The sequence below is a fragment of the Antrostomus carolinensis genome, unplaced genomic scaffold (genome assembly GCF_000700745.2).
Source record: "Antrostomus carolinensis isolate BGI_N321 unplaced genomic scaffold, ASM70074v2 scaffold27034, whole genome shotgun sequence".
Lineage (NCBI taxonomy): Eukaryota > Metazoa > Chordata > Aves > Caprimulgiformes > Caprimulgidae > Antrostomus > Antrostomus carolinensis.
This window is the reverse complement of record NW_010310523.1, coordinates 557-28,151: the sequence shown is the minus strand read 5'-3', so window position 1 is coordinate 28,151 and position 27,595 is coordinate 557. Positions and strand designations below refer to the sequence as shown.

General features: G+C 39.3%; 1 protein-coding gene across 1 annotated transcript; it reads left to right on the top strand.

Annotated features, from left to right (window-relative positions):
• Positions 1-777: 777 nt before the first annotated feature.
• On the top strand, positions 778-21,890 carry LOC104523770 (ribosomal protein S6 kinase delta-1-like; the record flags this gene model as incomplete). Its single annotated transcript, XM_010166457.1, has 7 exons — positions 778-783; positions 1,256-1,291; positions 5,700-5,820; positions 13,964-14,079; positions 16,135-16,228; positions 20,633-20,692; positions 21,509-21,890. Coding segments are annotated over exons 1-7 (815 nt in total), but the record flags the coding sequence as incomplete, so codon positions are not given.
• Between the last annotated feature and the right edge of the window lie 5,705 nt (positions 21,891-27,595).

The window sequence follows — 27,595 nt, the reverse complement described above, 5'->3', positions numbered from 1 at the left end:
TTGGGAGATTGCTAGAGAAGATAACACTTCTCTTTTCGGTCTTGACTCCTGTAAAATGTGTGAGAGATTACAGTGGCTGCTCTGTGTAGTAAACTGATGTTAAGAAATCTGGAAGGCTTTGGCAAGGATTCTTGAAAAATGAAAGGGAGGAAGAGAGCCAGTTTGTGGGGAGTATGAGGGCTGTGTTATTGTCACTTAGCAAGAGGAAAGTGTAGATTCGGTGACTTCCATCTTAGAGGATCAGCTGCGTGGTGCTTGCAGCACAGCGGGATGGTGTTTTAGTCTCTGGGGCACAGGTAACGTGGGCTCCTTGCGCTCGCCTGTGTGCATCACCTGTTCACAGCATTATTCTTGGGTGTGTCGGTGTGTGGATAGTCTCAGTTTGGATTGAGAATGCCCTATTTTGCTTTAGCTAACAATAGGCTAATTATTTTGTTAAACAGCTTTGGCTGAGTTACAATGAAGGCTATACTGACTTGCATAAGATAATTGAAGTTATGAATTAAAGATATCTTTACTTGATTTGTTTGTTTGTGTGGATATGCTCTTACTGCTGTTTATAAGCCTAATACAGAACTTGGATTACAAAGGCTTTTGCAATCAATATTTATGTAAAGAAAAATATTCTGACAAAATAAAGGCTTCTTCGTGGTGTGTAGCCAAGCCTCATTTTCACTGCAATTTTCCTCAGGACAAAGTCATTTATAATTAATCAGGCAAAGAGTGTTTAAGGAGAAACAAATACACAAGGATAGAGTCAGACGTGCGTGCGCATTGATGGCTGTAAGTAAAGTGGAGATACTGTCTTAGTGAATGCAAAGCCTCACATTCACAGGGAGCTTGTGTGCAGCTTATATTAAGCCAAGTAGCCTTAATTAGCTCTGCTTATTGGGAGTAATGTGGCCCTAATATGAATTAATAGGAAGAGACTGGAAAGATGATGGGGGATGTGTTCTATGTAGCTTAGTTTTGTGAGATGCCTTCTGTGCTGCTTTGCCTGGAATGTGGATTTGCCTGGATTATTTCTAATCACAGCAACTGACTCTTCTGCTGATACCTCACTCTGTTGTATTTGGATATTAGACTTCCCTAAAACTAAACAGAAACATTTCTGAGTGCAGAGGAACGTGCCACTGTTTGCTTTTCCCCCCAGATTCTACTCTTCAGCAACAAATCATTGTGTGTTACTCTTTTTAACTTCCAAACTGAAAATCCAGGTGCTTATATGTTGTTTTTTGTTTGTTTTACTTTTCAGATTGTTTCAAGAAAAAATCCAGAGGATGTCCAGGAGGTAACAGTTTAAACTTGTGCAAATGTCTTTGTGTATCACACTATGCCTTTTGAAGCATCTTTGATGTAATTTAGCAATTTCTGTGTGTGTTGTCGTTGTAATTGAGCAATTTTTTGTATGTTTCCATTTGTCTTTAGCTTTCACAGTTGAAAACAGTAGCTGGTGTAACATGTTGCAATTCATCTCTTGGTGATGAATGGTGACTTGAAACAAAGTCTTAGGGAGTAAAGTGTCTTTTGATGACAAAACTGCTTTGATAACTTTGCAAGCTCTTTTCTCAGGGCTGGAATTGGCAAATTGATGGTTACTTAACTCCTACGGGTAAAATTAGAGATCAGTCCACAATCCAAGTCTTAGGTCTCAGCTGTAGGTACTCTTTTCCTCTTTAACCAATACTTCACTGAAAAGCCTACATCATTACTGTCTATTAGTGAAGAAGGAAAATGGAGGAGCATAGGAGTAGTTGAGAGAGATTAGACTGCAAGTCTATCTCTCTGAGGCTCCTTCAGTATGTTTCAGTGATATACTTTGATAAAACTTTAAAATTTCTTACTCTTTGCATCTTCTGAAAAGCTCTGAATAAGGGCCTACTGTATTCTTATGCCTCTTTAATACCTCAAAAGACTGTTAGGAACCTTTTTTTTTTTTTTTTTTTTGAGATAAAAAAATACATCACATATGTGTGGGTTGTGGTTTTTTAATGAAAAAACTTTTATTTCTCTCTTGTTTCCTTCTGGACTAATGACTTGACTATGATACTATTATACTATGTACCTACAAAATCTTCCTTCAAAAGCACAACCTTATGGCTTTTCAGACGTTGTGTAACATATGCATATGTTCAATTTCTGGTGCAGTCTCTTACTACAGTTGAGGAGAACCTGGATAGTTGATGAAAGAAGAGCCCATAAATGAATTCATTGCATCTTTGTGTGGTCAAACATGAGTTACTGATAGTGGCTTGGCAGAGGTGAGAATTGGCTAATACACCTAACACCCCTTTATTGCATCCCTCTTTGAAATCTTGAGAATCAAATAAACATGAGCATTCATGCTTTTTGCTTTTTTTTTTAATCTCTAGAAGATTAAAATAGCCTATCAGAATCAGGTGATCATGGATCTAGTTTCAGAACTGCATTACTGTAGTTTGTAGCTTGATGTTCACCTTTTCCAGGGAGACTCCTGAATTGAACCTATCCATGAGCACATTCTGCCATTACCTTAATCTTCATTTGTGGGGAAAAACACTTTGTACCAGCTGTTGATGAACCATTCATCAGAAAAATGTATTGTAAGTGTCTTTCAGCTGGAGTATTGCATGAATATATGTTAAATAGTTTTGAAACAATAGCAAAAGCATATCCTTTAGGCTTTGCTTTGGTCATTGCTCTGATCTGTGACTGTAGGTTAGCCGTGCAGGATTCCACAGACTAATCCATGAGAAGACTTAGATGTTCTATGAACTTTTTGATGATTGACCTTTTCCACCCTTCACTGTATCAAATGAATTGTTGTGCATGTGGTAGCATGTTAGGTGTGAGGTGATTCTGTTATAAGCAAGCATCTGAAAGTTCCTAGTTATTAAAAGGAATATCCTAGATGGTAGTTGCCATGAGGGTGAATTGTAGTCAGAAAACCATCTAAATTGGGAGCTTTTCTGTTATACTGGCTTCCTATGATAGAATTGTGGTCAGCCTTTGAAGGAAAAAGAATATACTCCCAATCTGTTCCCACTGAAAAAAAATTCACCTCAGTTTACCAAAATGCTCAATTAGAAATTCGATAGGCAAAATTTTGTGCACACAACCACTCTGTTGCTTTATGATCTGTCTCATGCAGCCCCCTTCCCACAGTCATATAGGACCACTCAGCTGTGCCTGCCTACTCATTCAGAAGTCTCTTTTAAATGTCGCTGCTGTGATGTTAATATGTACATTACATATGTACAGCTGTAGGTAAGGCCAGTTTTTTTGTTCTCTTTTAACTGCCCTTTGGGATACCAGCCTTTAATACAGCGTCTCTCTCACTGCAGCCAATTACAGTTCAAGATATCCTCAGCTGTTGTTGCTGGGACAGGAAGGAAGACAAACTTGTGAGGGCTTTCTTCTAAAAAGGATGAAAGAAGTTAACATGAAGTTGTGCACGGAGGAGTTAACAAATACAGAAAGGCTAATTTAATTTCTTAGCTTCTGGAGATAGTTGGTGACAGCATGGCATGTCAGGCAGTTGTAACTAGAGTATTCTTGCGGGTTTTTTTTCCTCTTACTGATTCACGGAGGAGAAAGGGTTGTTCATTGTGGAACAGATGAGTCGCATGAGTTAATAGAGATCTCCTGGCTCTAGCCATGACAAGCACCTTATTGCATTACAAGTCTAACATATGTTTTATGATATACTTGCTGTGCTTCGTTTGGCCTCAAAGTACAATGTGTCCTTCCTCCAAATCTGATTTCTAATGAGTATGTTAGAGTGGGAACTTTGCTAACTTTGCTGAGCCACATGCATGCAAAGGCTTGATTTCCATGAGCTTGTGACAGGTTTTAGGATGACCTTGAGTGCTTTTGCTGTGCAAGCTACTTAAGGATTTTTTTTTTTTTTTCTTTCCCCCTCCCTCCCCCACCCCCTTCCCCCTTGGCTATTGGGAGATCACTTGCAGCAGTAAAAAATGATACTTTTTTAGTGGAATGGAATCTCATGCTCTTATTTTCTGGCAGCTCTTCATGTTGTCTCCAAGCACTGACAATACAGTAACCTTTTCAAGACTTTGCCATCTTAAGCAATTTTATGTTCTATGTACCCACTGCTCAAGAATTGCTAATCATGCACTTTCTGGATATTGGATTAAATGGAAGTACAGCGTTGGAAAAGTATTGTTTCTGATAGCAAAATCACTAGTTGGCCTTCTTCAGGGATTCTGATTTTTCTAACCTTATCTGTTGAACTCCACTAAGTACTAGTTGTAATTGAGTCCTGGCAATATGTGCACAATAGGTGGGGCTGTATCAGGACTGGTAGTTTCAGCATATCTAAGTTTATAAGTTGGCTGGAGTGTTGCCATATTAAAACTTCTCATATGCACTGTTAACAGTCCTGTTACCTTTTATCTGTGTTGTTCTGTAGGGAGGACTTGCATCCGTTGAAACTTAGAAGGCTTCTGACTTTGGTGTTTAAAAAAACAAAACTCCTCCAAAACTCCAACAAAAACCCCTCTAAAATTAAACCTTTTACTTAGCTACTTAGCTCTAAATCAGGTTTGCTTGAAAAGGTAGTTTTTCAATTATGATCATTTGTGAGAAGTCAACCCGTTAGATCAGTCAGAAATATTTGGAATCTTTTAAATTGTGGTTAATTGTATTAAGCTAATTGAAACATTTGACTGATGGAGCACTGGAATCACCTGCCGAATGCACTGCAGTCTCTTCTTTTTTTCCCTGTTCTACTTTAATCACTTTACATTAGTGTTGAGGTTTATTTTGGTGGCTTAGTGAGTCTGACCAAAACCAAGGCCAAGATATGAAATGTCTTTGTTCATTTTTTTTCATCCTGATAGCAAACCTGTTGCCAGGCAAGTGTAAATTTTGTTGCTCAGTTTCTTCCCTGGCCTGTTTTTCTTATTTGGCTCTTCTCCTTCCTTGAATCGAAAGAATAGAAAGAACAGGAGAAAAGAAGGGTAGATACCTGGCTGGGGGGAGTGTGGCTGGGAGATGACTAATTCTTTCTTTAAAGGATGGATGAGGAAAAGCTGTAGTAATGAGTCAATGCTGTTTTTGCCTTGCTGAAGTTTGAGATTTTGTCTAGATTATAAAAGGAACATACTCAATTTTTGATCAGAGTTATTAGTAATAAAGCATTTAAGATGTGGGCTTGCGTTTACACCTGACCAGCATTTTACATAAACAAACTATGAGTTGGTGTGTAGTCCTGAGTGCTTTATGTGCTGTCCTTAAGACTCCCTTACTTGTTTTGATTTCTTTTCCCTCGTTTTCTCTTTTGCTCTTGTGCCTCTTCCCCATACCTGCAGCTGCCCTGAGCACAGCATGCTGTTGAGTGTTGGGTAGTGCAACACTTACTATTCAGCATTTTTTTCCTCTCTTACTGGTTCCCTGTGTATCTCTGGATCCCAGTGTGACTGAAACAGGGCTGCTGCCTTTGCCCTCTCTGTTTCCTTCGTTCAGCTTTTACGTAACACTTTTTTCCATGCACTGTAGTCTTGTTAGCCAAAATGGGGGTTCAGGATAGATAATTACCATTTTCTAATGGTTGTTAGTGTTGGGAGTTCAGATTGTCTATTTTTGTTACACCTGTTTGCTGAAGTTAGTGGTCTGATTTGTTTAAGAATGTGTTTGTGGTGTGATGCAGTGCAAACAATGAACCCCACTAACAGTTTTCTCCCCTTTCTCTGCTTCAGATAGTCGTTTGGAAGAGATACAGTGACTTTAAGAAACTGCACAAAGACCTCTGGCAAATTCATAAAAACCTATGCAGACACACAGAACTCTTTCCGCCTTTTGCCAAAGCAATAGTATTTGGTAAGCATAATTTCTTCCTGACTTGCTGAAATTATCTGATAACTCAGTATCTATAAATACATCTTGTCTTGTAGCTGCATGGAACACTTTTCCATGTGCTTTTTACTACTTAACTTTTTGGTTTGTTGTGCATTAATTGTAGGTGTGCTGGTATCATAACACGGTACTTTTATTTATTTTTTTTAACAGGCAGTTATGTCCTTGCTTCCATGTTAGAAATGTTAGCTCAGATATTTATTAATATATATGTTCTGTATCTTAATAATGTACATTCCCTGTTTTCAGGAGCCTGAAGTCTGTATTGGCTTTGTGAACAGCACTTGAGCAATGAACAGATTTTCATATATGAGCTGTCTGATTTTTAAGTGATGAGTTATAGCAAAACACCAAGTGATTGTTGCAGAAAAGAATTTTTTATTTTAGGAATTTGATTGTAGTTATCCATTTTTATCTAGCTAGGCTTTTGAGATCAGTTTTAAATATAGCAGCTTTAAATGTCAGTTTTAACTATTTCACCAAAACCACCTGTAAGAGGATTGTGACTCTACATGAGAAATACAAGGCAAAAAATAATTAGCTCTTAAAAGCCAAAGGACTTAACTTAATCCTGATGTGTATGTCGTCAGGAATGAGCTATAGGTAGACTTCCAGTGAAGCAGTATGACTCCATGGAGAACTCCACCTACCACACTTTCTTTGCCAGTGTGTTGTGTTTCTTTTAGTGGTTTTTAAGTGCATGCTCTTTTTTTTCAGAACACATTGTTGGGTTTTTTTTAATGTGCTTATATCACAAAATATCCAGTGTGTTTTTAAGTGTTGTTCAGCATTTTTTAATGTATCCAGCATGTTTGATGTCTTTTTTGTATGCATCTGTCACATGCTTTGTGGGTGTTTCTGAGGTGCTCCTAAGGTGTTGCTAACTGTCTGGAATGGGTTTGCTGCTTTTTGGTGTGCATCTACCATGTGCTTTTGAACCTTTTTCCAAGCACTTTACAGCTTTGGGGTTTTTTTTTTTTAGATGTCCAGCATGTTTTGTCATTTTTTTGCATGCATCTACCACATGCAATTATTGGGCATTTTAATGGGTTTTTAAGCATCCAACACATTAAGCGTTTGTTTGGCATTAATCTACCACATGCTCTTTTTTGATGTTGTTTTTGGCAGGCTTTTAGGTTTCTAAGGTGATTTGGAGGGGCTTTTTGGTTTGTGAGGTGGTTTTATTTTTTTTGGGATTACTAGGGCATTTCCATGGAGTTTACAAGTTGCTTCTGTGATTTGTTTGGTGGCTTGGGTTTTTTTTTGTTTGTTAGTTTACACATCCAACCTGGGTTTTTGTATACACTTTGCATGGTGGTTAGCATCCAGCCTGTTTGTTGTTTTTTGGCATGCATCTGCCGTATGCTCTGTCTTTTGGCAAGGCTTCTGGTGTGGATTTGTGGCATTTTTAGGTGTGGTTTTGATTCCTAGGGCGTGGCTACACTGTTACTTCTGTCCAGGATTTCTTTGGTGATTTTTTTTGCATGCATATACTACATGTTTTTCAGTGTGTTTAAGAGTTATTCAGCCTTTTTTTTTTTTTTTTTTTTAATATTGTCCGGGGTTTTTGGGTTTTTTTTTTTTTTTAGTATGCATCTATCATGTACAATTACTGGGCATTTTAATGGGTTTTTAAGCTTCCAACATGTGTTTGGAATTTCTTTTTTTGGCATGAGTCTACCCCATGCTCTTTTTTTGATGTGGTTTTTTGGGCAGGCTTTTCAGTGTCTGAGGCGTTTTGGGGTTAAGGCCTTTTTGTGGTGTTTACAAGTTGTTTTAATGTGGTGATTAGTTTTGGGGTTTTTTTTTTTTAAGCATTCAGCTTGTGTTTATGGTTATTGTATGCACCTTGCATGGTGTTTAGTGTCCAGCCTGTTTGGCGTTTGTTTGAATGCATTTACCATGAGCTCTTTTGTTAAGGTTTCTGGTGTGGATTTTGCATGATTTTGTGGTGTGGGTTTTGTTTTCTAAAGCGTTGGCACAGCATATTTGGCATTGCTGTGATGGTGTTTTGAGAGTCCAGCAAGTTGGGTGTGTATCTCCCATGTGCTCATTTTTGTCAAGGTTTTTGCACCTTTTTTGGAATGTTTTTTGTTCCTGAAGCATTGCTGTGGGTGGTATTTTCCATTGCCACATTGTTTCTAGTATGTTTTGGTGGGTTTTTAAACATACAACACACTTCACAGCATTTTTTGTTGTGTATCTATGACATGCTTTTAAATGTTTTTAGCATCCAGCATGGTTTTGATGTTATTTTTCACCCTGCTACTGTGCCCTTTTTTGTGGTTTTCATACTGTTTTAGCATTTTTAGTGTCCGGCATGTTTGGCACTTTTTGGTGTGCGTGTAGTGCATGCTTTTGTATATGTGTGCACACATTTTCCATGTTTGTCATACACAGACATTGTTTTTGCATATTTTTTCCATGTGTTATGCATGTTTTAGCATCGAGCCAGTGTTTGGTGTGTTTTGGCTTGCCTCTATTGCTGATTTTTGCAGGTTTTTTGTGTGTAGCAATTTTAGCAGTTTTAGTGGTGTTGGGCATTCATCTGGAGCATATTTTCCCACATTTTTTCTGACTCACATTAGCATGGTTTAACACCCAGTGTGTATTTTGCATTTTTTGACATGCATCTGTTGCATGGTTTTGCACAATTTTTTCCCAGCATCACGATTTTGGTGTATTTTAGTGTCCAGTATGCTCTTAGTGGTTTTTAGTGTGCATCTACTACAGGCTTCACATGGAAAGATGTTTTTGCATACTTTTAGCAGAAATTTTAGTGCACCCTAGCATTTCTTTCTGCATTTTTTTGTGATGATTTGTTTTTTTATATTCTACTTTTTTGGTGTATTATACTTTTTTTTTTTTTTTTTTGGCATTTATTATTACTTTGGGATGGTCAAGCCTGTCAGTTTGGGAAGTGCCAAAACTAAGGTTGTTTAGTCAGCCTTTTTTGCACCGCTTTGTGTGACAGCACTGTAATGCTGCCTGAGGTTATGGTTCTGTAGCAGTATTTGCTGGCTGCCCTCCTTTGCCTTGAGTGCCAGAGAAACTGTATGAAACTCCCCTGGAGGCAAAACATTAGCCTGGAAAGCACAAATTTCCCTTTTAATGTTTCAGGACTAAATATTGCCTCAGATTTCCCATTTTTGCTATTTTGTGCTTCTGTGTTTATTCTTGATGACTACTGCATCAAGTCGGTATGGCACTGAGATGCTTTAAAGACTAAGCTAACATCAACAACTATGAACAAGTTGAAGTTAAAGCTTAGAACCCAAGTCCAAACTGCCCCTGCAGCTCTGGGGGAGATCTGACTTGGCTCCTTATTGTGTGGACCAGCTAAGTGAGAGGCAAGGAAGCTGAACTCTGATGCAGATTTCATAGTTCTTTACGCAGAACTGGGTAAAATTCCTTCCACATCAGCTAAATTGTATCCAACTTTTATGTCTTTTTATTTTTCCTTATTTATGAAGTAGGAAGTGGGTTAAGTTTCAGTGCTATGTCAGAACTTGTGCACTAATGGTTAAATAGGGAAAGCAGTATTAGTTTCATCCTGAGGTGATACTCTACAGAGTAGAGTGCTCACTGGACAAGTTATTTAAAAAGCTACTATTTGCAAAGCATAATTTAATTTCAGGTAGAAGATGTGGTGGCTATTCATAGGGGAGGAAAGAGAAGCTAAAAGAAAAGAAAATCTGAATGGAAGAGAGTGTGGGCTTCTAATATCTTAAATAATTTTAAATTGCTAGAAATGCAAATTAGCTGTTTTTACACTATCCCTGTAAGCAAAGGAAGAATTAAGTGAAATTCTTTCTGAAAGGCATCCTTCTTCTATTGTATTTAGTGAACAAAAATGACTGCAGTGTACATTATAAGAGAAGGAAATCTACAGAAATAGTCAATGTAGTTATTTACAAAAAGCACTTTGAAATTAAAATAAACCAAAACAACTTGAATGAATCTGAGCTACAGAAAAATACAAGAAAGAGGAGTTAATGTAAAAACAAATTTTAAATGATTGGAACATAGCTGAAAGGAACAGAAGTGTCTGACTCTTCAATTTAAGAATTATTTTTCTATTTAAAGTACAAAATTTTGTTGTGTGTCCTTCCTCACTTCTACACATAATAGCTGCTGTGTGTTTTATTTTAATTTAAAGCATTTATCTTCAGGTCAGTCCTAGGGGTTTTTTGTACTAGAGGAAAAATGTAATTTTAGTAGATTTCGAGTTTCTGACGACTTGTTTTCAGTCTCGTTCAGTTAATGGTGAACTGCAAGGTCCATCTCTATTAATACTTGTTCTTTTCAGGCTGGTTTAATGGAGTATTTCTGCAGTGTTTCTGCCTTGTGGTGATTTTCCACTTATTTCAGCTTTTAAACTAATTACTAATTAGCATTGCCAGTAGTTGCTGGCAACTTGTTGATTTTTCTTTTTTTTTTTTGGATATGAATGTTTTAAATAATACATACATATTGTTTTGCAGAGAGTATGCTTTGCAAAATGAGCATTGGTGGTTCTGACAGTTGTACTTACTTGTGGTAGAAGTATTAAAGCTGAGCAGAATCTGAAGTTCAGCACTTGGAGTTTAAGGAGATCGTGTGGAGAACTGAGATGTATTTAAAAACAAATGGGCTGTGCTGTGCTTCCATATTTCATGCAACCAGAGACTCGCCACATCTGCAGAACGGGACTGCATTGCATGTTTTATACCGCAGCTTTTGATAATGATAACATGCAAATGCATGTATTCTTATCCTGTTACAATAGAGCTGCTCACATAACAGCAAGAAACTTGTTATGAGTGGGGAAAAAGAAATCGTTTCACTTTGTCTGTGCTTCACTTGAACCTTTTCCACCCATCTGATGGAGAAAACGTAATGACCCTGAGCATGAGAATCTCGAATGACCTAACAGATCAAGCTGTTAAAGCTTCTCTGAATTGTTATGCAGCAATTATGATACCTATTTCTGGGACATGATCACTCCCCTTCCCTAATATGTATCAACATAATTTATTCAGTATTTTCAAACTTCTTTTTTTGTTGGACTCTTTAAGTATTCCCATATGTTGCCTATACATGGTATTTTACCAAAATACTGGTAAATCTGTATTCAGTATTTCTTGTATCTAAAAACTGCAGAAATGTACTCTAGTGTAAAAAATACTCTCTCCCAACAAAAAGAAACCAAAAAGGCCCAGATATTGCAACTTGCTAGCAGTGAATCAGAAAGATGACTCACACTATAAAGCTCAGATAAGGATGTTTTTTGATTTGAAAATACCAAATGCAGTAGGATGTTTAAGAATTAGTTGCCATGTACAATTGGAAGTCTTGTGTGAAACTAACTGAAATGTGAACACAAACCTTGCCAGCTGTTCTGTTGTTCACATCTGCTCCAGAAAACGAATTGTGGAGTCTCTGTACATGAATGTGCATTTAGTTTCCATATGTATAAGATATTTTGAATGGATCAGTGCTGGAGGAATAGCAGAACTGTGCTAATGCATTTGCTATATGTGAAGATTGTAGTTGACACTTCCTACAACCCTGGAAAGACATAATCCCTATAATGAACTCTCCATGTGTCACAGAGGTCTGAAGAATAGTGGAAATAACATTGATTTAGATGCAGGAAGACTTCCTGATAGAAATGTTTTAAGAGTTGGCTGGGTGTCTAAGCACCTTTGAATATCTGATTGAGAAGGGTGACAATGCAAGTGTTGAGCAATACAAGATTACTTGAAAGTATGAAAAAAGGGAGAGGTGGAAGGAGTTAGGCAGAGTTGGCTGGGAATGAAACTGCCAGCAAGATGCCAGATAATCTGTGAACAAACCAGTACTGAATTATGTTCTTCCTTCCCCTAAAGTCCTCTAGTTCTGTAAGTGGTAGTCCTGATGGTGTATCATGATGCTGATGAGCTGGAAAATGTGACAGTGACTAATGTTTCAACAGCCCTGTTCAAACATGTATTTTATTTATTTATTTTTTTTATCTCTGTATCCTGAGGAAGTAAAGCTTATGTAATTGTGCTGCCAGAAAGTGAAACCTCTTACTCCTGTGGCTAATATCAGCTAAATTTGAGAGGGAAGGCAGTTGCAAATGTAATTATCTCTCTGCAAAGTCTGTGAAATGGCAGCTGAGTAGGAAGAGAGCATGTACTGTGGTGTGGTGCTATCAAGGGCCAGGCAGGCTCAGCTCATACCCATGGAGTTTGCAGCTGCCTGGACAATCAGTGAATGTGCCCTGGTCAGCCTGGCAGTGCTGGTCCTGACATGTCCTACCTGGTGCCCAGTGGAAGTAATGAGAAGATGTGGATGAGGAAAATTGGTTTTTATTGGGTTTGATGATGAGGTAGAATGGGGGAAGATCCCTGGGAAACCAGCTAAAAATCTTATGGAATTACTTTCTTGCAAAAGTTACCCGTTTCTGGCCATGCTAGGTGTTTACTACTTTGAGATTAGTTTTCTCTTGCATTATAACAATGTTCACGTTATTTTGTAGATTCATTTAACTGACCCATGCTGCTGCGCTTTACTGAGGGAATTTGTTTTTTTTTTTCATGTCCTGTTTTGTGTGGAATGAAGCAAAACCCATAGTGCACCACCAGTGTTGCTCTGAAGACACAGGAAGTTTGATGAGCAGTTTAATAGAGCCTGATTTCAGTGTCACCACTCAACGTGGTAGCATTGCCTTTGCCTTCTTTCTGCTTGCTTGTTGCTCGCTCTTTTGTACGGCTGCTAAAGTTTGTACAGCTGAAAGGGCAGGTTGAACAAGTCACAGAAGTGATCCAGCTGAAATTTATCCCAACAATGTCTTTCCTTTCATGGAAAAATAAACCCCAAAAGCTTTGTTTGTGATCTTGTGAGTATGTGTGTGTCTTTCTAGTTTTATTTTCTTTTTTCTGGTACCACATGGATAGGAGCTATTTACTTGAAGAATTTCTGGAAAGAAGCCTGCTTTGATACTTTCTTCTGGGATTATTTTTTTTGCTTGCTCTGAGTATAAATGAATTTTTCTTCTGTATTCAATGTTTCTTTTGTCCTCTTCAAAGGTTAATGCCACAGAGCTGTCACAGGTGGTTCTTATTTTTCTGGTCATGCTGTTAGAGCAATACTGTTTCTTGAACTTGTCTTCGCAGTCCTTTTTTTCCCTCTGTATAGCTGTTCCAATATCTGTTCAATTCTCCTCCAATTATTACTGTTAACCTCTGCTCATTTCCTTTTGTAAACTTGTAACTATTTCAACAACAAAGTGATGTTGATATGAAAAGCTAAAATAAGTTGTGTGCAATTGTGAAGAATATGAATTTAAGGTAGCAATCCAAGTGTTCTTTCTCCTGAGAAGCAAATCTCAGGTGAATGGTGGGATTGTTTTCTAAATATGTTTTTTTCCTAATTGAAATGTCTTGGGTGCTGGGTAGGGAAAAGGGAAAGATCATACATTTTGGTAAATGAGCTGCTTCCCAGCTCTGCTTACCTCTTGAATCCAGGATGAGATGAAACCCTGTCTGCATGCAGCTACCTCAGAGGAAAGCTTCAGTGCCTGGTAGCAGGGCTTCACCATCTCCCCTACACTCTGTCTCTTCCATAAATGACACCTTGGAATTGATGACCTGTTTGGGGTTTTTTAACAATACTTTGTTTACTCTCTGCTCATATTATGTGTTGTTCTTGAGAATTTGTGAAGAAAGCTCAGCTCCTTGCAGGATTTGGGCCGTAATCAAGGCTGACACTGACTGGCATATTGTCAAATTGTGCATGTATCATTTATTGTTAGATAACACTGGACATCCGTTAGTGTCTCTTGGCTAATCAAGAGTGTTGCCTCACATATTCTTCCGATGAGAGGGCGAAGGATTCTTGTCGTAGCTGCCAGCTTTCATCATCTGAGTGGACTGCAGAAGACGGGACTAGGGACAATTGAAAATAGGAAGTTTGAAGATTTGCTGTGTTATCCTGAAGCATTGGAATTACTTTCATAGACTCAGGGCGTTGTCTCCAGAAGGTTGCTTTTGTCTCTTTTTTTTTTAATTTTGTGGTGGTTATTATTGCAGAATAAATGTGCAGTTATTTCTGAAATTGTCAATCCATGTGTCTCTTCCAGGGCGATTTGATGAAACTGTGATTGAAGAAAGAAGGCAATGTGCTGAAGATCTCTTGCAGTTTTCTGCTAATATCCCTGCTCTCTATAACAGCAAGCAGCTTGAAGAGTTTTTTAAGGTTTGTTAGTATTTGCAGAAGTATTTGCTACTTACTGATGTGAATAAAGTATAGTGCTGATTCTGCTTTACTATATAAACCACAGAATGACAGGGAGCTGATCTGACATGCTTTGTGAAGTGACTGGGAGTTTTCTGTTCACTCTAGAAATAGGACTTTAAAAAAACCTTGATGCCACACCTCTACAAGGTGGAAAGTTTTACAGGAACTTCAGATGAAGGGATTTGGAATTTTTGTTTACTGAAGAATGAGCAAAACCTGTGATGTTAAACCCAGGTGTTCAGTGGGGAGGTAATAAACATTGTCACTGTTTCTATGTTTATGTAGATGTTTATAGTTTCAAACCAAAGGAAGAAAAGACTGACTAGTTTGTTTTCTTATGGACTGTTACAGATTCAGGTCTGTGATGACAAACTAGGTGTATAAGTAGTCAAATGTGCTGCATGTACAGTGTTGTGAGAACCACTCTCCAAAACATAGCTTAGGACAATACATTGATCCGGACTTCCTCTTTGTTATATCTGAAGCATCTTGTTTTCATGAGTTTCTTCAAACCTCTCTATTTTCAGTGGCTTAGTTAGCTTAGTCCAACATGCTGCAAACACATAAGCATAAATTTACATGTAAACATGATAGTAACTTCCTGCAATTAAGGAAATGCTCAATGGGCTGAAATAAGACTCAAGTGTGTGAGTGTATTAAGTATATTTAAATGATATATATGCAAAAGCAAAATTACAGTAAAGCACAAAAGTCCTAGCTTTGTTTTATGATGCAGTTATTGCAGAACCCTTTAAAATACTTAAGATAATTTTCTTTAAGCTTTGGTGGCAGGAGTGAATGGGAGACTGAGGGTTTTTTTTACTTCTCAGATTATTTGTATTTGTTCTTTGGAAATATTTCTATTCTGTGTTTTTTGGGTACTTGTTAAGAGCTCTTTCCCTTTTCTGGCTTTGTAAGGCAATGAGTCTGGCTTTCCAGTGGACCTTTTCTGGCTTTGTAAGGCAATGAGTCAATCTAGAAAGACATTAATTTTTATAGGAAGAAGCAGGTCTACAAGGGGAGTTATGCAAGTGTAATGCTTTAGGCTCAGTTGTTAGCTGATGTTGTGTCATGTTTTCCTGTAAGAAAGCCTGTGGTTTTGATCAGTTACCAGCTCAGCCAGTGTCTTTCACCTCTGCTCAGGGGTAGTTTTGTTCCTTTTCAGATTTTTGTGCAAATAGCTATGGAGAGATAGACTTGGGCAATTATGTCTTACACAACACTCCCTTCGGTTGTTTCTGTCTGTACTGTTGAGTCCAGAAAAATGGGCTGGCTAGTGTGAAAATGCACTGGGCTGGTTCAAGACAGATTGGCAATGCTCGTTTGTAACACTGCCTTGGAAACGGTGCAGTTTCTAATCAAGTTGCCTGAAAAGTGTGTACCCGAGATGTGAAGCAGAAATTTTTAAAAAAAACCCAACAAAACATTTAGGTGGTGGTTTGTGCAGTTAATTGTTCCTGTTGTTACTTCACTTACCTCTGATTTCTTCCAAGCTCGAGCAGGAATAATGTCCTTTTTATATGCTGGCCCTGTCCTTACCTTCCCTGTTTGTCCAGTCTCATTCAGACTATGACTGAACTCAAGGTAGCGGGTCTTGGGTGGGACATTAGTCACTGCTGCATGAGGGATCTGCTGAGCCTGGAAACAGCACTGAAGGGTGCAGACTGTATGTACCCTAAGAGAGCAGGAGCATCGCTGTTGTCTCACTGTTAACCTCTGAGGGTTGCAGGCAGACCTGCTGCAGCCTGTATGGTTCAGGACTCTTGTTACTCACCACAGAAGCTGCCGTAGGCTAACTGTTTAGATACCTAGACATGTTGTGACAACCAAACATGGCCTAAACAAAAGCCTTTGTTTAATTTTGCAGGCTTATATAGTTTAATTAAATGCATTAACTCTAAAGTAATGGAACATTCAGTGGTTAGGAAATATAATTTTGACTATCATTGCTATAGAATGAGACTTTACATAGAGCACAGCCACTAAATAATTCCTTTCCCTCTTTCATTTCAGGGTGGAGAGGTACATGATGGGTCTGAACTGATAGGTCCTGTTGAGCCTCTGTCTGACTCTCTTACTGACAACCTGTCTGACTGCAGCTCTGAAGGTTTGCTTTCTTTTCTCATGTAACCTTGTAACGTGGTCTATTTTAAAGCAGCATATAAATGGCAAGTGCTGCATTTGTAGGAGCATTGGCATCTATCTGTTTGTTATGACAGAAACACCAGAACTGGGAATACCAAAAGAGATGTTGGGCTCAAGCACTTCACTACTGGAATTTTGCATCTATCAGGAAGTTTTTTGGGAGTTTGTCTAGTACGTCTAGTGCCCTGTCACTTAAAAAGGACTGCTTTTGGTGCTAACTGAACCAAGCCCTCTGGTTCAAATGTACATAATCCTGCCTGCTTCCAAAAGGCTGGGCAAACAGTGTGGTAGTGTTCACTACTAATCATGACCCAAGTCTCAAGCTGCAAAAATTTGCAGAGAACTTTTTAAACCCATTTTGAGGTTGATCAATAAAGATAAAGATGACACTCTGAATTTGCCTAGAACATGAAAAATAGGTCTAAGATTTGAACTGCCCCATTCATTTCAGAGGGTTTTTATTCCAACTATTCATGCCCTGGGTGCCACCATGCTTTCAGTGCTTAGTAAAATCCAGAAGAGAGTTGGTATCGTATTTTAGAAGTTTAAGTATGTCTTCTGGATTGAGCATATGCAAGTGGTGAATATTGAAGCCTACTGCAGGGCTCAGAGAGATAAGCAAGTTGTTTAAGTTTCTTAGAAAAACTGCCAGCATTTTTTCTTTTCCAGAGAACTTGGAAGTCTGAGAGGTTGTGTGTTGGAGCCAGTGTGGGCTATTTTCAACTGAAAACTGTAAATCCCTCCCTTAACTTGCTAATGTTTTCTGGTTGTGCTATGCCACTGGAAGGTGTGTCCTTTTCCCTAAGATAATATTTCCTTAGCACAGTGTAAAAGATCCACATGGATGGCTTGGGTACCACGTGCAGAGTATTTTAGTGGCATTTCACTAAATAATAGCATGGCTGTAAGTAGGGTCAGTCAGCCCAAATAAATACTGTGCTAGGACTTCTTGCCTGCCTCTGGAGGCTGAGCTAGCTTAAGTATCTCTGTGTATAATCATCTACCAAGTAGCATGCAGTCTTTTAGATATTTATGTATTTCTGAGTTATTCTTGAGTCCTCGTGACTTCTAAGAAATTATTTTCCAGCCCTTCAGATTTTTCTTTGGAACTGTTTTACACTCATGTATAACTACACATTATTATACAAACACTTATTAAGCTTATTTGGGAGGGTTTTTTTTTTCCTTAACTACTTAGTTTCCTCTGGTCTCTTTCTGGCATAGAACTTGCTTTGGTAAAACTCTGCTGAATAACAAGAAGTGCTTGTGTTTTCTAGTAGTGCTTCATTTATTTTTGTTTGAGGTTATGTGACTTACCACTGGGGTCTCTCAATGTCAATAACTTTGTGCTTAGTTACATAATACATTCTACACATGCGGTGAATATTGCGTTTTATTTTGTAGTGTCTTCTATGATGTTAATGAACTAATTCCCCCACAATATGCATTCTGTGAAGGGAAATGTATAGAGCTGTTTAATTACAGAGGGTAGTTATCATAAATACTGGTGATAAGTTTTAAAGGGCCACTATTCCTGTGAAATTTAACCTTCCACATTCTGACAATGCACCCATTTTGCATTGTGCCTTATAAAACAAAAAGTGCTTGATGTGAATGTTTCTATTCTTTGTTCACAAAGGCCTCATTTTTAGAAGAAAAACACTTCTTTTATGTGAGATAAAATATTGAAAAGACAAAAGTGCTGTAAAGTAGAAAAATTATTTGATACCCTTCTTCTGATCAGCTGGAGTGCTTTTAGGGGATACTTGCAACAACTCTGAGCACAGGATTTCCAGATGCCGAATGTGACTTTTGTGGAATTATATTTTCTAAAAACCTATGTGTCTTCCAGCTCGTATTTTCTTGAGTTTGAAACCAAATTTTGGGCGGGAGGTAGACTTGGGACAGAAGGAAACATCTGTCTTGAAGGCCTCTAGATGGCAGTGGCAATATTCGACTCTGAGTCTGCTCCCTGCCTCTCCTCAGGGCATCCTGCCTGCATCTGAGTTTTCCCAGTGTGATTATCGTAGTTAAGTGTGAGTAGTGCACTGTGTTAGTTTTTGTGAGTGTTCAGGGGTCTCCACGTGGGCACTGCTCCTTCAAGCTGTTGTACTGAGAAGTATCAAACCCATTCCCTAACAGGTGCTGATGTTCCTGGTGCTTATAAGGGCGAGTCGTGTTTTTTTGCTTGTATCTGTTCTTTTTCAGACAAAGTTAATTTTGCAAAAAGTGTGTACATTAATGGTAGAAGATGTAAACTGATGGCAGTAGAAATGTTTTTATACCAAAAAAAATTATAAGTATCTTGCTTGTAAAAGCAATTTGTCAGTTAATGCTTTCAGAGGAACTTGCTTTTCAAGAGGCCAAGTTCCCCAGGCGTTCCACCAATTTTTGGAAACTGTTTACTCCTCATATGCCTGGTGAAATTGCACAAGGCAGAGACAAGTCCAGGAATTTATAAAAGTTCAATTTCAGCATTGTTATACTAATCTGATATTCCTGACAAAACTGTCACTCTGTCCTCCTCTCTGGGTACATGGGATAATGTTCAAATGTCCAACTTTCTCTCCAAAAGTCTTTCTATAGCAATTGCCATACTCTTTAGAGAAATTCACCAAGAAGCTCATATTTTTATTTTCATTCCACACACCCTCCTCTTCTGCTTATCGTGTTCATATTATCTTCCCAGAAATAAGCATATGCAATTCGGAGTCTTCCTACCCCTTGAGCTAATTGGAAGCCGCATGACTGTGGTTGTGTGGTCCCAGGCCTGGGCTCTGAACCTGACCTTAAGCAAAGTGTTTGAGCTCAGGCTCTGTGCCATGCTACCTGTGTTCATACAGCTTCTGCTCAGGTTGGCTGCAAGAGAAGAGCAAATGGGGTGTGTGTTTGTTTTTTGGTGGAAGTTTTTTTGGGTTTTTTTGACTCAGAAGAAAAACTCGGGTCTCTCTGAAATCTGGGTGTGGATGTGCTCTAATTAATCTAGTCTGGGTGGCTAGCACACCCCTCCCACAAACCCCCTGATTTTCCAGTAATTCTGTCTTACATGCACCCTTTGTCTACCAGTTAGCTCTGCTTCCACCTATACGTTCCTTAGCTAGCAATTTCTCTTCACTGAAAAAAGTAACTTGATTCCTGTAAATGTTAGTTCATGAATTCTCAGTCCTCTGCACCCAAATTTGACCTTGCTGTCTGTAAATTGGGCAAGTGAACAGCCCATTATTAATACGCTGATTAATGAATCTTCTGTCTTCCTCCAACTGTTCTGTTGTGAGGTTGCCTTCTTTCTTGCAGGACTTGGGGCTACACAGGCAGTCTTCTTCTCTGCATGGACATTTTGCTTTACATACCTCCCTGAAAAGATCAGGAGCATTATGTTCTGTGCACCCTGTCCCCTCCCCTCAAGTAGTCTTGTGTCATTAAGTATCAATGTCCCTTGCTTTTCAGACAAAGAGTGGCTGGTAATCTGTTCTCCTTCAAGTCTTTTTCCTCTCACTCACATTAAAGGAACTGCTAGCTTCTAGAAAAACAGTATTTCTACAGTGCCTTCTTACTGATCTTCCATAAATTCTCATCTCCCTCTAATGCTAGAGTTGCAAAAACAAAAAGAAAGTTTGAGTTACTTGCCTCTGAGGCAGCTCCTTGCTACTGCCATATACTTTTTGAAGATAAGTCAGAACACTTTACCTGATAATGTGGATAAACTCTTGACTGTCAATAATACTGAAGAAAACAGACACCAGGTTTTAGCTCAGAATTTACTTTCTCTGTGTGTACAAACAGCTAAATGTCTTGACCTTGTTACCTGTTGTATTGCTGTAGTTGGTACATGTGCCAAGGTGATAAAACAAACTGCTACTTGATATTCAGGTGGCACTGCCAAATTCGTGGCTTGCTCCGTATGTCTCATGCAGGGTACTATTCTGGAATGACGTTTTTGAGACTGAAAGTGGCTTTTTTTTTCCCCCCCCTTGGTGTGTAGGTCCCAGCTTTGAAGGCTCTCCTGTTTTAAGTCTCCTTAGCTGTAAAACATCAAGAGCAGTGAGAGATAGGGATTAAAGTGCTGCTGCTATTGAAATTAGGTGAGTTGGAGTGTTGAGGTTTGAATTAGCCCCCCCTAAGCAAGCACCTTTGTTTTGTTTTTTAACCTCGGAGGCAATGAGAAATGGCAAATCTAATACCACTGTCACAATTTTAATGGTGTGTTACCAAACGGATATCTCTGATAGCTGGTCAAAGAGTAGTTTCTTATTATGTACTTTTACCTGTAGTAGGGTCATGCCCTTTCATTTTGATGGCAAGTGAACATCTAATCTGTTGTACAAAAGGTTGTCAGAAACATTTTTGTCATTCTTGTCCTTTTCAGTTCGAAAGGATTTAAGTGGGCTCGATGATGTGACACTTACCAGCCAATCGGAATGCGGAGGTGAGATCTAGAAGTTGTTTCCATTACATTTGTGGAATTTAAATTATTAGAAAGTCATAATTATGAGTGAATGCTTTTCGTGGGTGATAAACCTTAACAGAATGAAATGATATACGTGTAAATTATCTTTGTTGCCATTTATTTCCAAATAACCCTGCAAAGTTGCTGTGGTTTAGTTACTGATGATCAGCTTGCAGTAAGTATATATACTTTTAGCTTATGGCACATGTAAACTAAAATATGTTGTCTCAAATTTCAGTGAAAGAGGCGTAAGATAATTTGTTTTACCACCTTAGCAGTGAAAGAAGTCTGTGCATGGTAATGTGAGTTGAGATGTGTGTGCTGCTGTAAGCTAACAGTAAATCTGTGTTAATTCAGACTCCTAATTTACTGTTTTGGGATGCTTTCATCTTGCTGATTTAAAACAATATGTTGAGATTTCTTGTAGCAGTAATTTGGCTTCTGCTGACTGACTTTTCTAATGACACTCATACTGGAAGTGTTAGTTTTCTAATTTCCTGGATCCCAACGGTGAGTGAAAGTTTAAGTTGGGTGTTAGATGTTGGTCCCTTCATTCCCAGTATTAAAATGAAGACCAGTTGCTCTGTGAAGTTTGTAGCTAATTTTAAAACCTATGTTTCTATAGGTACTAAAATCAGTTTTTAAAGGCAGCTTTATATGCAGAGATTTTCTGTGTGCAGAGTCTCAGAAAGCTACATAAATGAGAAGAAAGCTAAAATCTTTGGATGCGATAAAGAATTTTGGAGGTATATGAGAAATCTAGAGTAATGGATGTCTTTCTGACTGTGCTTTCAGGCTTCTCCAGTGACAGTGACCTGATCTCTCTGACAGTTGATGTAGACTCTCTTGCCGAGTTAGATGATGGAATGGCATCCAACCAAAGTTCTCCTAGTAGAACTGTTGGCCTTTGCCTTACTTCTGAACCCTCAGTGCAAAGCACGCTGGCACCTGAGCAGGGGTGGAGCAAACCCGAAGGAGAGAGGGAAAGCCATAGTTTGTTTACTGGAAGCTTAAAACCCAAGCCTGGCAAACAAGATTACTTGGAGAAAGCAGGCGAGTTGATAAAACTGGCCTTGAAGAAGGAGGAGGAGGAAGATTATGAAACTGCCTTCAGCTTTTATAGAAAGGGGGTTGATCTGCTTCTGGAAGGTGTTCAAGGTATGGATCTTCCCATTATGTTTGTCTTACCTTTGGTTATGTGCATTTGTTTGTGGTATTTCCTTAGTTAACATCAGCTTACTGTGTTGCAAAGCAGTGATAGGAAATGCAGAATGATGTATGCCTGGCTTCCATGTGCTTGGTAGCTGCTGTGCATATGAGAGAGAAAGAAATCTTTCTCTCTAAGACTGAATAGTAATTTAGGGTCTCCTTTTCCAAGTGACAAATATCTCCTCTTTTAAAATTGTGGCACAACCTTCGACTTGCAGGTAAGGAGCAAAGTGCTTCACTTTTACCTCTTTCCATTTTATTACCTAATTAATTACTATGTGGCACTTGCAGCACTGTTGAAACATTATTTAATTTACATAGTTAAGTGAGGATTAATTATCCCCATTTTATGCATGGGGAGAGGCAGTCTCAGGTTAACTTCCCAGTCACAACAGGATTAGAACTATTCTTGGCTCACAGCCTCTTGTTTCTTCCACTAAATTGTTCTCCTTTTCTAGCTAAAGGATGAATACAGACTTACATGCCTGCACTGTTAGAGGAGAATAGGATTTTTTTTTTTTTTTTTTTTTCCAAAAGGCTTTGGTATGTTGATGTATATCTGCAAAAGCTCTTGTTAACTGACCAGATGCAACTACTTGCAAATTTCTGCAGAGTCTCCTTGCACCTTGTCAGTTAGGGAACAGTTTTTTCCCCCTTCCATCTCTAGTTCTTGAGAGCCTAGAGTGATAACCTCATGTATTTGCAGTTTGTCCAACAATGGCTTAAAACTATAAAGCACAGGAAAAGATTTGTTCTTTCCTGGAGTGAATTCAGGGTCTGTGTATTGTGCTTCTGTCCCACACAGATCAAATGAGTAAGATTAGAATTGTGGCTTTGTTTGTTGGTATACAGCACAGATGCATTATGCTTCTCCAGATCTGAACTTAAATGCTGATGTACCAAAGCACACACAGGCAGAAGCCTTTGCTGCATCTCGGTATGATGCACAGCGGTGGTACAGACCCTCTGAACAGTTCTAGGAATGGAAGTTACCTGCTGAGCTGCTTCAGCGGAGTCTGGCAGAAAATGATGGGTAGGTTACTGAGGAAAACTAGAGGTGTGGGCCAAGATACGTGCATAGCTTTTGCTTAGTGTCTTGCACTTTTTGGCAAAAGTAGATCCACTTCTTTTCAAGTCCCGGTGATGTCAGTAGTGTTACTGCTTTGCTACTTGTTGTGGCTTTTCAATAACATATCCTCTTTTTCTTTGCCTGTGTTGTCAAAATGCTTTTCATTCTTGATGTTGGATGTGCTGGCAGGCCTTCTGTTGGCGAGCCCAGATATTCCTTCTTTGCTGATACACTTCTTCGTACACCTGTGTGCCATTCAGTTATGGTCTTCTGAAGAGCATCCTGTTTCGTCATAACGACTTCTGTCTTCTTGCTGTGATGCAAGGCTACCATGTTGCAGTTTTAAACTGACACTTCAATTTTCAGCTTCAAAACCCTTTCTGTATTAAATGGCTTCGTACTGTTAGGGCATGAACCAAAGCCAGGCTATCGCATATTAGTTAAGCTCTGGTGACTATGCATGCATACTTGACTTGTGGCATTAGTTAAACATGTTGGCTTTTAATCCATGGTAATCCTTTTGGTAATATCTTTACCTTGTAGTTGTGAAAGGCTTTTCTTGCATGTGCTGTAGGTGAATTGCTCAACTGATGCATACTAACTTGTTAAACTAGAGTGGGTGGAGCTTCTTCCTTACATAAGTAAGTAGAGAGGTATTGTAACAGCCTTCCAGTACCTGAAGGGGCCTACAGGAAGGCTGGGGAGGGGCTTTTTACAAAGGATGGTAGTGATAGAACAAGGGGTAATGGCTTTAAACTGGAAGAGGGGAGGTTTAGATTAGGTATTAGGAAGAAATTCTTTCCTGTGAGGGTGGTCAGACACTGGAACAGGTTGCCCAGCGAAGCTGTGGATGCCCCCTCCCTGGAAGTGTTCAAGGCCAGGCTGGATGAGGCTTTGACCAACCTGGTCTAGTGGAAGGTGTCCCTGCTGATGGCAGGGGGGGTGGAACTACGTAATCTTTCCGGTCCCTTCCAACCCATATGATTCTATGATTTGCTAGCATTTCCTCCAAGGACTTTTGCTTCTTTGCTGTTGCCTAACTACTCTGCCAGCTACCTCAGACATCTACTAATCCACTGGTATCCAGGCTTTTCAGGCTAGGAAGAGATTTAAGGAATCTTAGAGAAGTGTGGTATTCTGCCCTGTTTTCCTGCTGCCACTCAGCTAGTACAGTGGGGGATATTAATAAATTTGTAGTAGTGGTGGTACCCCTGTGTGTGTGTGTGAGTGGAGGTGTTCCTGATGGATGAAGAGAGGCTGTGTAGCCAGCACCTGCCACTCCTTTTGTGCAGTCCCTGACATTGCATCTGTACAGTGCAGGAGAGGGAATAATGGGAATGAGTTGCTTTTTAACTGGCATCTTATTCCTTAGGCACATAAATATAAACAGGCTAGTTCCTAGCAGTCAGCTCTTTTCTCCTTTCTCTGTGTTATCCTGCTTTGCTATGAAGGTGGAAATCAAATGAATGTTCATACTCTGCTGGGCACTTTAACACTAGATGTGGGTAGATCCAGCTCATTTTGTGTCCCATTCTCTTTGGAGCTTCTGCAAGCTGGCAGGGAGACACTGATGTCCTCTTTGTAACAACAGGGCTGATTCAGGCATGTGTTTTCTCATGATCTATGAGGACAGTAAAAAACCCAAAACAAACCATAACAAAAAAACCCCACAAATAACTATGTATCACACTTTTTAATATAGCTACTTTATGAAGGTTGCATGTTTAGCATTGATATGTGAATATTCACTGTATGTTGCAATAAAAAAACCCTTAAACTAATTACTTCAGCTGTTTAAAAACACTTCTGGTTATGTATTTCACATGGATAATAATGTGCTCCTTTCAAAGATAAGGATGGTGCAGTTACAAAATACCTCTGGTCTTCTGACATTGATTATTTTCAGCCTACTTTATTTGAATAAGACTTTGTAATATCTGAAAGGGAAACACAGTGTTCATATGTACTTACACACAGAGTGACATTGCCTTTCAGTGTGCAGCCATTGCAGTGTGTGGCCTCTCTAGAATGGACTGGAAGTGGCTTTTGCATGTAAAATGGTAATACATATTTTTGCCACGTGGTGGCACCAAGAAAATAGAAATTGACGCCTAAAAATTGGAATTGGGGAAATGTAACTAGTGTACTGGGTTGAGGGGAAAACCCATGATCCATCCTGCAGGGAAATGTAACTAGTGTACTGGGTTGAGGGGGGAAAAACCCATGATCCATCCTGCGTGTTTGAAACTTCTCTCAGAATTACCTTATAAGTGTGATGCCTCTGTAAGTTGGTTAGATGTATCTGAAAGATAAGGCTCTCTGTTGCCAGGCCGCTCCTTTAGGTTCGGTACAAGATCTGCTTCTTAAGGCTGCCTCATCAACATTGTGTACTAGTAAATTTATTACTGCAAGTTTATAGACTTGGGTGCTTTAGTTTGAACTAGCTGTCTTCCATAAAGGCAGTCGGAGCACACTTGGGTCTGATATGTTCCTTCTGTCTTTCCAGCTCTCTGAGCTGATGGCAGTAGTGCTAGTTGAGGCAGGTGTTGTCTATGCTTACACCAAAGAAATGTCCATCCTTACTTCGTTTTCTTCTGTGTGTGCATGCTCTCAGAAGTGCAATTGTGTTAATTATACTGTGCAAGGTGCATATGTATTTTCCTCTGCTAAGTCTTTTATAGAGTTTTAGTACTAAATCTTTTAATGTCCTATTCGTAGTCCTGTCAAAAGGCATGAGCACCTCTCCTATGAAGACAGGCTGAAAGAGTTGGGGCTGTTCAGCCTGGAAAAGAGAAGGCTCCGGGGAGGCCTTCCAGTACCTGAAGGGGCCTACAAGAAAGCTGGGGAGGGACTTTTCATAAGGGCAGTTAATGACAGAACAAGGGGAAATGGGTTTAAACTGAAAGAGGGTAGGTTTAGATTAGATATTAGGAAGAAATTCTTCACTGTGAGGGTGGTCAGACACTGGAACAGGTTGCCCAAGGAAGCTGTGGATGCCCCCTCCCTGGAAGTGTTTAGGGCCAGGTTGGATGAGGCTTTGAGCAACCTGGTCTAGTGGAAGGTGTCCGGGCTGATGGCAGGGGGGGTGGAACTAGGGAATCTTTAAGGTCCCTTCCAACCCAAACCATTCTATGATTCTGTGATATGCATGTCCCTTGGGAAGTGAATGCTGTCTGCACTTCGAGAGACTGGTGTATGCCTTGGACTTTGGGCATCTGCTCTTCATACATCTTAGGCCTATTTCTGCTCTGTACATGCATTTAATATTAAACAAGCTTGTCAGTGGGAAGGAGAACGAATTCTTGAACTGGCAGTAGAGCCCTTGGACTGTTGCTGAACTACCTGTACCTCTTGTACTCCCTGTTTCATTCATGCCGGAGCTCCTTCACGTCCAGTGAGAGGGTATAGCTGCCATCATTTCCTTTTTCCTTTGAATACGTACTGATTCTGCTGCCCCCCTTATGTTTTCTGGGCACTGCTGTGTGCAGGATTTTGGAGCTTTTGGAAGGTAGGTCTGTAAGGGTTGTGTAGGATGGTTAAACAATTTCCCAAGAGCTGAAACCTTCTGGAATGAAAATCTTCTGCCTTTTAAAGTATACTAAATATACTAACTGATAGAAACTTTGGTTCACAATTATAGCTGTTCCTTTGTTTTGTTAGCACGTCAGAGCACTTTGAGATCAATGCATTGCTTCAGGCCTAGTGATGGAAAAAATGCACTGATCGATAGCAAGCCACCAACTTCTGGGCTGAAAGTTAGCTGTGTTTTATGCTAAGTAGTGCTTTCCCTGACTTTGGTGTAGGAAATAGTTTATGTTAGGAAAAAAATAGAACAGGAGGCTGAAATTATGGAAGGAGTTTTTTGTAATAAAGGAGGGAATCCTGTTTGTATAAACTGCTCCTCTTTTTCCAACTCCAACCATTCCCAAGTTATATTCATTACAGATCTGGGCAGCCTTGAGTTGTGTAATAAACACAAGAGTTAACACTACTGCTTATTGCTGGGTTTCAGTAACTTTAGGCACATGATGAAGCAAGAATGCTTCACAATATGGTCCATCTAATTTGTGTAGAAAAGTACAGGATTGGTTCCATGTGGTTTAGAAAGCAAATGTGTCCATTGCTGGTCTGTTACATACAAGGCTCCATGTTACACATTAACATCCAAAGGCAGATGATCAATTTACTCTGTCAGAGATTTGGGGTGTTTGTTTTCAGGTGTGTAGCAGCTGTGGCTGGACACAGTAAATACTTGTTTGTTTTAGGGGGCTGGTTCAGCTAGGCAGCACGCACCTTGTTGCATGAAGTGTGTGATGCCTCTTGAGTCACAGCAGCCGCAAGCTGTTTTCCAGGTATCTGTGTTTTGTGTTAGGTATCTACAACTTCTGGATAAGCTGCTGCTGCTGCCGCCTTTGAAAGAAGGCTGTGAATGTCAGTTTTGTACGGCTCTGTGCTATTTTAATGTTTATCCAGTAAACAGAGCTGGAACAAAAATTACACAAATTACTGGAACCTTGCTAAAATGACTTTGACTTTTAACCCAGAAATGCATATACAATGAAATGCTGGGAATACTTTGAACAACTAGATGATATTTTTGGATA